Raw genomic sequence first — 10,261 nt, forward strand, 5'->3', positions numbered from 1 at the left:
AATATTATCTCTTATTTAATTAATTAGTTTTGCTACTTTTAGTTAGTAATGCTCTTCTAAGAAGATATCCCTCCTTTTGAAACTCGTCATTTGCTGTTGCACTCTACCATTAGCTAACTAATGGCAGAGTCTAAATGCCCATTTTTCAAATAGTTTGCATCTGGAAAAAAAAAGATGATAATAGTAAAATATTATTAACGCATATAGTAGGCACAACATTCATGACCCATAGATTTGAAGAACGAATAGCTATAGCAAAACTACCCAATCCAGCATTCATATCCATAATGTTGTGATACCTTCCCGAGTCCACCAATCTCCATTGTCACTCTTTCTCTAGTTTCCACTTTTCCTACCAGCTAGTTAACAAGTATGTCCCAAAAAAGGCAATAATATCCCAATTTGGTACTGCAACATTCTTGTGCTGATTACATGTTTCAAAATGAAAGAAAAGAAACTATGAGCTCATGTCAATGGTAAGAAATGAGATAGAAGTGGAAAAAGGTGGATTCAACAGTCTTTTAAATTAAATAGATGAGACTAAGATGGCACATGAGAAGAAGTCTGAACAAAAGTGGAAAAAGGTGGATTCACAGTGCATTTCCTTGTCTCATGGGATATTATTAAAAGTCAGTATCTTAAGGTTTGAGTACTTTGGGTATTTGCAATGAATCTGTCTAAGGTAGGGAGTAGCAATGGTCTTTAAGGGCAAGGAGATATAATAATCAAGGGGAAATATCCAAAACAATCAAGAGGAACTAGTAAAAATATTAACAATATACCCAATGAACCAAGTAAGAATCTTTTTTTTTTATTATTTTGTGAAGTAAAAGACTTTTTCAAAGATTATTTGAGAGTTCAGTCTATGACAAAGAACTCATACCTGGTAAAACATAGAGCTATGTTCAAATTGTCTGGTTAAGGAATATCAAGTTTTATTTCAGTTGAGTTGGGTAACTTCACTTCTCTTCAAACACTTGATTTGTCTTCAAATTCTCTTTCTGGCTCCATCCCTTCAGAGCTGGGTCAGCTTCAAAATCTAAGAATATTGCAACTATACTCAAATGATCTCTCTGAGAACATTCCTTCAGAGATAGGTAGCTTGAGGAAGTTGCAAGTTCTTAGAATAGGAGACAACATGCTGACAGGTGAAATTCCACCTAGTGTTGCCAACATGAGTGAATTGAAAGTGTTGGCTCTAGGATACTGCCACTTAAATGGAAGCATACCCTTTGGAATTGGTAAATTGAAGCATCTAATATCTTTTGATGTACAAATGAATAGCATTAATGGCCACATACCTGAAGAGATTGAAGGCTGTGAAGAGCTCCAAAACTTTGCAGCATCAAACAACATGCTTGAAAAAGACTTACCTTCCTCTAAGTGATCTCTTAAATCTTTGAAAATTCTGAATTTGGCCAATAACAGTTTATCTGGATCAATCCCCACGGCTTTGAGTCATCTTTCTAACTTGACATACCTGAATTTGGTTCGAAACAAACTACATGGAGAAATTCCTTCTGAGCTTAATAGTTTGATAATGCTCTGACAGGTAGCATTCCAAGTAACTTCTGCCTCAGAGATTCAAAGCTTCAGCAACTTTTCTTGGCTAGAAACATGCTCTTTGGCAAGTTTCCCTTGGAGCTACTCAACTGCTCCTCAATCAAACAGTTGGACCTTTCTGATAACAGCTTTGAAGGAAAACTTCCTTCCATCTTGGACAAACTACAAAACCTCATAGATCTTGTGCTCAACAACAACAACTTTGTTGGACAACCACGTAACATTGGAACTGTGAGCTTAGCACCAATTACAATGTTGACAGCTAGATTGTGAAGTTCACTAGCGAGATAGATAGATAGCTAGATTGTAAACCTAGGTAGCTAGTGACAAGACACAGCTTGCATGCATGTCCCAAGCATGCAACAATATTGTGACTTGTCTCCATTAGTGTAAAAAAAATCATATATAATATCCACTGCTATTTCTGTAAAATCAATTTCAAAATAACCAAATTTTAGAAAGCAAATATAATCTTGGCAGGTCATGAAAACTTGATCTTGCAACAAATTTTAGAAAAACTAAATAGCTATAATCATTTGATGAAGCACTAGAAATTTTAACTTGCTTGAAAATGATGAGACATTAACTTGCTTCAAAATGATGAAGCCTCACTACCGTGTATGGTAGTTAGACTTATGATTTTTAGACATTGACGACATCAATTGATATCTGTCATACTTTAAGCCTACTCATTGTAACATATTGATATCTGTTTGATGATTGATGTAGGTGGTCATTGAGTTATTTGTTAGATTGTTCATTTCATTTTGGACTGTGCTGCTCATCATCATAGGTACAAATGTTTGCTACCAATTAATGTTTTTATTACTTGTTCACTGCCATTAAAGACAACTAATATATGATATACAAATTGTGTTCATGATGAGCGAACCTTAGATTCCCGTTTGAAACTGAATGCAATGATTCTTGGACAGTTTGCATTAATCATTGTGATGTGCCATTATTTTCTCCTATTTCTTAACCCTTTTTGCACCATTTTAATTACTGATTATTCTTAATTATCAAATTAATTAGGCAGTTTTATTATTTGGGCCCATTCTCCTAATTTGATGTTTTTAATCTAATTTCAGGAATTAATGAAGCATTGGGCTTGAATCCAGAATTGGGCTTGGACTTGAAGAGGACAGACTATTTTATTCTACAAAATTTTATCTTATCTAGATATTATTTAGATTTGATCTCATTTAGATATTATTTCAGCTAGATCTTATTTTATCTTATCTTATCTAGATTTGATTTTATTTTATTTATGGGCTTGGATTTAAAACAGATTTGTAAGCTTTGGGGCTGGAAAACTATATAACAGCACCAAGGTTCTAGTTTAGGCCCTCTCTCCTCTCTCTCATTTTTCGTTTTTAGTTTTAGGCATTTCTTCTTTTAGACACTTTTTCGTTTTGCAATTCCATTTTTTACTTTTCCTTTCAGCAATAAAATTTCGTTCTTCAATCTATAATTTTGTTCTCTATTGATTAATGGAAGGTTAAGTCTCCAGCGTTGTTTTCTCTTGAGGATCAAGCACAATTCTCTTTGAGGTTCTATTATTACTATTAAATTCTATTCAGTTTTCCCTCTTCACTAATTACTCTGAAATTTTTGCTATTAATTCATGCATGCTTAGTGCTTGATTAATTGTCTCTGCGCTTAATATACGTTCATGCTTAATGATCGTTTATGATTAATTGGTGTATGTGTTGCTTAATCACATAATGAATGCCTTATGTTAAATTTCGCTTAGTAATTTAATTTAGGGTTGGATTAAGTGGTTGAACTGATAAAGGATAAACTCTCGTAACCTAGGATAAGAGACTTGTTTGTGAATCAAGGGGAAGCAACATGTTTTAATTCTGATATTTTATATTTCACATCTATTCGCTGTTTAATTTACAAAAGCAAACAACCCCCCCCCTAATTCGTTACTATTTTCCTACTATCTGTTATGAACATTTGGTTTATCATTGCTCATTGGGAAACGACCTAGGATCACTTCCTAGTTACTGCATTTTAATGTTTATTTCATTCGGGTACGGCCTCGATCACATTGTATTCAATCTTGAATTGTCTGTTTGGACAGTTTGGGGAGACTGATATTTGTATAGTGGTTTCAGGCGTTAAGGTTAACATTATTTTCTTTAATTTGATGAAATTTTGGTACAATGCATTTCTAGTTGTTCTCTAAGTGCATACTTGATTATCAGGAAATTAATTTCACCGGTTTCATGTCATGTACTTGGATACCAATGCGAAATGCTGTCGAAATTTTGTCAAATTTAACAAAATAAAATTAACTTTGACGCATGAAGCTACCATAAAAGACAGTCTTCCTGAATGGGATAGGGCCACACCTATAATAAAAAAGTGAGATTTTCATGCATCAAATAACTTTGTGACTATCACGGAGTTATTACTTAGATGGATCAAAGTCGGATGAATGAAAGTCGCATGAACCCAGAATATGAGGATGGCGTCGAGCAGTTCTTGCAATTTGCTTCAGAAAGAAGTCGACCGGATGAAGATGGAAAATATTATTGTCCTTGCATCAATTGTTTAAATGGAAGACGACAAATACTGGATGACATACAGGAGCATCTATTGTGTGATGGGATAAAGAAGAATTACACGATGTGGATATGGCATGGTGAATTGACAGACATGCAGAGTGAGTCCCAATCTGAACCGTTTGATGCAGAAATGGGAGATCGCTTAGAGGATATGATTTGTCACCTTAGACAAGAGTCTTTTCAGCAAGCACATGCCCCTATGTATGAAGGATTGCAAAGTGATTCAAAGAAGCCTTTGTATACAGGGTGCAAGAATTCCTTGACGCTGTTGTCAGTGGTGTTAAGTCTGGTTAATGTCAAGGCTAGATATAGGTGGAGTGACAAAAGCTTTAGTTCACTGCTTCCATTAGTGTACGATATGCTTCCAGAGGAAAACACGTTGCCTAAAAGTTACTATTAGGCCAAAAAGATATTGTGTCCGATGGGTATAGAGTATCAGAAGATTCATGCTTGCCCGAATGATTGCATACTATATAGGCATAAATTTGAAGAAATGTCCAAATGCCTTAGGTGTGGGGCATCACGGTACAAAGTGAAGGATGATGAGGACTACAATGCTGATGAAAACTCAAAGAAGGGCCCTCCAGCGAAGGTGTTGTGGTATCTTCCCATTATTCCAAGGTTTAAGCGTCTTTTTGCTAATGGAGACTATGCAAAAGACCTTACCTGGCATTCAAATGGGAGAAACTCTGATGGAATGGTCCGCTATCTGGCTGATTGCTCCCAGTGGAAGAAAATTGATGGTTTGTATCCGGATTTTGCCAAAGAGGCAAGAAATCTTAGGCTTGGACTAGCTAGTGATGGAATGAATCCATATGGCAATTTAAGCATTCAACACAGTTCATGGCCAGTTCTACTAGTAATTTACAATTTGCCTCCTTGGTTGTGCATGAAGCGAAAATACATGATGTTGTCTATGATGATAGTGGGCCCAAGACAGCCATGAAATGACAATGATCTTTATCTAAGTCTGTTGATTGAAGACCTAACAAAGTTGTGGAACGAGGGAGTTTTAGTGTTTGATGGGTTTCGCAAGGAGACTTTTCAAATGCGTGCAATGCTTTTTTGTACCATTAATGACTTTCCAGCATATGGAAATCTGAGCGGTTACAGTGTTAAGGGTCATCATGCATGCCCCATCTGTGAAGAAGACACAAGCTACATACAACTGAAACATGGTAGAAAAATAGTGTACACTAGGCATCGCCGTTTTCTAAAACCTCATCACCCCTACAGGCGATTGAAAAAAGCATTTAATGGAAGTCAAGAGCACGAAACTGCACCAATACCGTTGACTGGTGAGCAGGTCTTCCAGCGAGTTCAACACCTGAACACTGTATTTGGAAAGACCCAAAAAAAAGGATAAAAGTAAGACTTGCATATGAAAGAAGAGGTTCATTTTCTTTGATCTTCCGTACTGGTTTGATATAGATATTAGACATTGTATTGATGTTATGCATGTGGAGAAAAATGAATGTGATAGTGTCATTGGGACGCTCCTTAACATTCAAGGCAAGATGAAAGATGGTCTGAATACCCGTCAAGATCTAGTTGACATGGATATACGATCACAGTTGCATCCAAGGGCTGATGGCAAAAAAATATATTTGCCTCCAGCTTGTCATACTTTGTCCAGAAGGGAGAAGATCAGTTTTTGTCAGTGTCTGCGCCGGGTCAAAGTCCCACAAGGATACTCTTCAAATATTAAGAGCCTTGTGCAGTTGAATGAGCTTAAGCTGGTAGGGTTAAAGTCTCACGGTTGTCACGTGTTGATGCAACAATTGTTAGCCGTGGCCATACGAGACATTTTGCCTAACAAAGTTAGGTTAGCCATAACTCGCCTGTGTTTTTTCTTCAATGCCATATGTAGCAAAGTCCTTGATCATGTCAAGTTTGATGACCTGGAAAATGAGGCCGCAATTATACTGTGCCAGTTGGAGATGTATTTTTCTCCTGCTTTCTTTGACATCATGGTTCACTTAATTGTTCATCTGGTCAGAGAAATCAAATGTTGTGGTCTTGTTTATTTGTAGTAGATGTACCCGGTTGAGTGATACATAAAGATCTTAAAAGGGTATACCAAGATTCTACATCGTCCGGAAGCATCTATTGTTGAAAGGTACATTGCAAAAGAAGCCATTGAATTTTGTTCAGAGTACATTGAAAAGGCTAAACCTGTTGGCCTTCCTAGGTCTCGTCATGACGACAGAGTGGGCGATAAGGGTTCAAGAGGACTGCATGTTATCACTCCAAGTGTAGAAGATTTGTTACAAGCTCACTTGTATGTGTTGAATAACAGTAATGAAGTTTTGCCATACATACTTCATCATGAAGGTTTAGTCAAACAAAGTAATCCAAAAATGTCAAAGAACTAGGTCTTAAAAAAGCATAACAAGACTTTCTTTGATTGGTTTAAAAATATAATCTTTGCTGATGAAAATGCTTCTGAAACATTAAGAAAGCTAGCATATGGGCCTAAAAGAAATGTTATAACTTGGCAAGGATACGACATAAACAAGTATTCCTTTTACATAAAAGCACAAGTCGACAAAAGTACAATGCAAAACAGTGGGGGTCACCCTAAGGACTGAATCTCAACACTTCGCAAGTGTACATGATGACAATCCCTGTGTAGCTTCCATCCCTTACTTTGGGTTCATTGATGAAATTTGAGAGCTTAACTATGTCAAATTTACTGTATGTGTTTTCAAATGTAAATGGGTTGACAGCAACATCGGTGTGCGGACCGATGATGTAGGATTTACGTTGGTAGACCTAAAGAAACTAGTATACCACAATGACCCTTTCATCATGGCAGAACAAGCTAAACAGGTATTTTATATGCAAGACCCTTGTGATGAAAGGTGGTCTGTGGTTCTACACGGGAAAACAATTAGTGTTAATGTAGAAAATGACGATTCATACATGGACACTGATAACTGCTAAATAATTGTGAATTGATAGTAGAAAATTAGTCAAATTTTGGCTGCGGATATGAAAACTGAAGGTACAACAAGCAAAAGGCAGCAGAAATTGAAGAAAAAGAAAAAAAATCTGAAGCAGGCCCAGCCCAACATGCACGCTAAGTGAGCGTCACGCGCTAAGTGTGCAAGGCAGCACAGGCGCTAAGCGACGTGTTAAGCTCGAAGATGCATGATTCGTTACACGCGCTAAGCGCGAGGCACGCGCTAAGCGCGCGATTAAGCTTGCAGCAGGCGCTTAGCGCACGATCTGAACGTGCTAAGCGTGCGGTGTCGCGCTAAGCGCGCCTTTGAAGTCCCAAAGCCCATTTCTGCACCTATAAATAGAGATCCAAGCCAAAGGAGAATGTACACCTCACCTCAAAGCACTTCTCTCAGCATTCCAAGCTTGAGCTCTCCCTTTTCTCTCTATATTCTTTGCTTTTATTATCCTTTCTTTCTTTCACCCCATTTGTAAAGCTCCTCAATGGCCATGAGCGGCTAATCCCCTAGCTAGGGCCTGGCAGGCCTAAAAAGCCATCGATGTATGGTGTACTTCAAGAGTTATCAATACAAAGAGGATTCATTCCAGGTTTTATGTTCTAATTCTTTTCTTTTTATCTTGCATTTATGTCTTAAATTGCTTTTGGGTTTTATTCACTCGGGAGAGGGTATTGCCTAGTAAGGATTTAAGAATTAATGCATGCACCAGTTTTAGGGGTTATACACTTGGGAAAGGGTAACACCTAATAGAACAAATTAAGAAAAGGATCGTCGGGCTAGCATTGCTAGGCATAGAATGATGGCCCAATACCCATGCATCTAGCAACATCTAGAATTTAACCTTAATGTATTTTAATTATGGAATCTTCACAAAGGCATTTGGGAGATAGGTAGTTAAAATAGGCTTGTCATCGTGAGGCATTAGGGGCAAGTAAAATTAATAGATGTGGGTAGAACTAACTCAACTGCATTGGTAATGAACATTATAATTACATGCATCATAGGCCAATTAGGTTTGTCCGGTCTTGGCATTTCCATTAATTATCTTTTTAAACTATTTGATCTAGTAGTAGCAATTTACTCTTACACTTATCCTTGTTTTTACTATTTAATTCCTACTTGCAAATTGAAGAGTAGTCAATAAAGTGCAATAAAATCCCTGTGGAAACGATACTCGGACTTGCGAGAATTACTACTTAGAGCGATTTGGTACACTTTCCAAACACATCAACAGACACTTATGTTGGTCCTTTGTCCACATAAATGACTCCTAACGTCGTCGAAGAAGAAGAAGCTGACGAATTTCATGCTAATCATAATGATCATGATGAAGGAGAATTAATTAACATCATCCAATGTAATTTTCTAATTATGTATTTCATTTCGCTACATTCATTTACATAACTGATTCAATTTTTTTATAATGTTAACTAACTCAAGTTTTTTTCTTTACAGGCTCATGGCTACTCCACCTGCCTCGCCTCCTCCTTCTTCTCCTCCTCCTCCTCCTCCTGTAGTAGCATCAGCGTCTCCGTCTACCTTGAAGCGGACACGCAAAGCCACACAGCTACAATCCTTGGCCACTAGACCACCTGGGGCAAAGAGACCAGTGGTCCACGTTGATCCTATGACCGGGAAGGCCAACGGTCTCCACACGAAGAAATTAAGAACATATTTGGGGATTGTCGCTCGTGATAAGGTCGATGTGACATACGAGACCTAGAAGGAAGTCCCTGCTGCTCAGAAGGATTTGATATGGGAGGATATTCAAGTATTTTAGTTATCATCTTTGATTTTCTTTATTAGCCAAATTTTATAATTTACTAACAATAAAACCTAATTTATTGTTTGTTAGGCGGAATTTGATATCCCTGAAGCTTCTGACGGTAGGACAAAGAAGAAAGCACTTCAGACTGTCGGCGAGCGGTGGAGACAATTTAAATCTGATTTGATGAGGAAATGGGCACTTGCAGTCGACAAGGACAGTGTGGACGACACTGTTTGTGAAAAATACGACATTAACAAGGAGAAATGGGTCCAGTTTTGTCAGACCCGCAGAGACCCCTCGTGGGAGGTATGTACTTTGTCATTTTAATTGTTTTCCACTAAAAATTTAGTTCTTATAATACATTGCAGTAATCATTTTCATTAATGTTCGATTTTTGCAGGATGTGCGGAAAAAGGCACAAGCCATCCATAAGCAAAACACCGCCCCCCACATGTTGTCTCGTGCGGGTTATGAATATTTAGAACAAAAGCTGATGGCTGAGAACACAAAGAAAAAACTGGGGGAAGTTGCTTAGTCCGGAAGCACTAAGGGCGTTATTGACCCTCCATCTCCCATTAGATGACACGTGAAGTAGAAGATGACCCGCACCAAGAAAACTGGGCAGATGACGTCTGAGGCAGCAAAGGAAATCGCTAAGAAGATTGTAAGTTATTTTCAATTAAGAATTGTAATTATCTTTGTTTATTCTGTGAATGACTAAACAAATATATGTGTTTTGTATAGGATTCTTTGAAGGAGCAGGTGTCACAGGGTTCATTTGTTCCCCATGGACGTTAGGATCTCCTAACTGCTGCCATTGGGCAACTAGAACACCCTGGCCGTGTGCGTGCTGCTGGAGTTGGTGTCACCATAAAACAATACTTCAGATCGGCTCCACGAAGCTCCCGCAGTTCTTCCTCCATGGCTCCTGAAGAACTCGAGCAGCTGACTCAACAAATCAGGGACCAGCTGGAGGAGTCGATCACAGAAAAAGTGACTTGGCAGCTGATGTTATCCTTCAGCTAGATGCAGTCCTAGTCGCAATCACAGATCCAATCACAGGGACTTGCACTACCTCCGTAACCTGAGGTTGGTCCCTCAGTTGCTCGTGTCAGCACAAAAGGAAGTTGTGTTGATCCCTCATCGACCAATCCAGACACGGGTGACTCAAACAAATGCGTGTTGTATATTGAAGAAAATCCTTCTCACCTAATTGCCCTAGGAAGAGTTTATGAGGGATCCACAACGATTCACAACATCCCTTTGTTGCATGGCCAAGTGAAGGTTGGTGTTGAGGAGGTTAAAGATGCAGAGGCTTCCGTTCCTGTACCCACTGATGAGGTTATTTTAGTGGGACAAGCAATTAACACCTTCCTTGCTTGGCCGAT

At 38.3% G+C, this 10,261-nt stretch overlaps 1 protein-coding gene across 1 annotated transcript; it reads left to right on the top strand.

Annotated features, from left to right (window-relative positions):
* Nucleotides 1-545: 545 nt before the first annotated feature.
* LOC114368347 (LRR receptor-like serine/threonine-protein kinase GSO1) lies at nucleotides 546-9,408 on the top strand. The gene is made up of 5 exons (XM_028325655.1): nucleotides 546-633; nucleotides 945-1,241; nucleotides 1,553-1,794; nucleotides 8,961-9,179; nucleotides 9,274-9,408. The coding sequence occupies exons 1-5, from the start codon at nucleotides 546-548 to the stop codon at nucleotides 9,406-9,408; spliced, it is 981 nt and encodes a 326-aa protein (XP_028181456.1).
* Nucleotides 9,409-10,261: the final 853 nt, after the last annotated feature.

The sequence above is a fragment of the Glycine soja genome, chromosome 9 (assembly GCF_004193775.1).
Source record: "Glycine soja cultivar W05 chromosome 9, ASM419377v2, whole genome shotgun sequence".
Taxonomy (NCBI): Eukaryota; Viridiplantae; Streptophyta; class Magnoliopsida; order Fabales; family Fabaceae; genus Glycine; species Glycine soja.

Excerpts from the sequence above, each read along its gene's own strand:
- LOC114368347 (XM_028325655.1), top strand. The coding sequence starts at position 546 with ATGGCACATGAGAAGAAGTCTGAACAAAAGTGGAAAAAGGTGGATTCA. Across the intron at positions 634-944 it reads TGGGATATTATTAAAAGTCA|TTGAGTTGGGTAACTTCACT; the intron begins GTATCTTAAGGT and ends GTTTTATTTCAG. Across the intron at positions 9,180-9,273 it reads GCAGAGACCCCTCGTGGGAG|GATGTGCGGAAAAAGGCACA; the intron begins GTATGTACTTTG and ends CGATTTTTGCAG.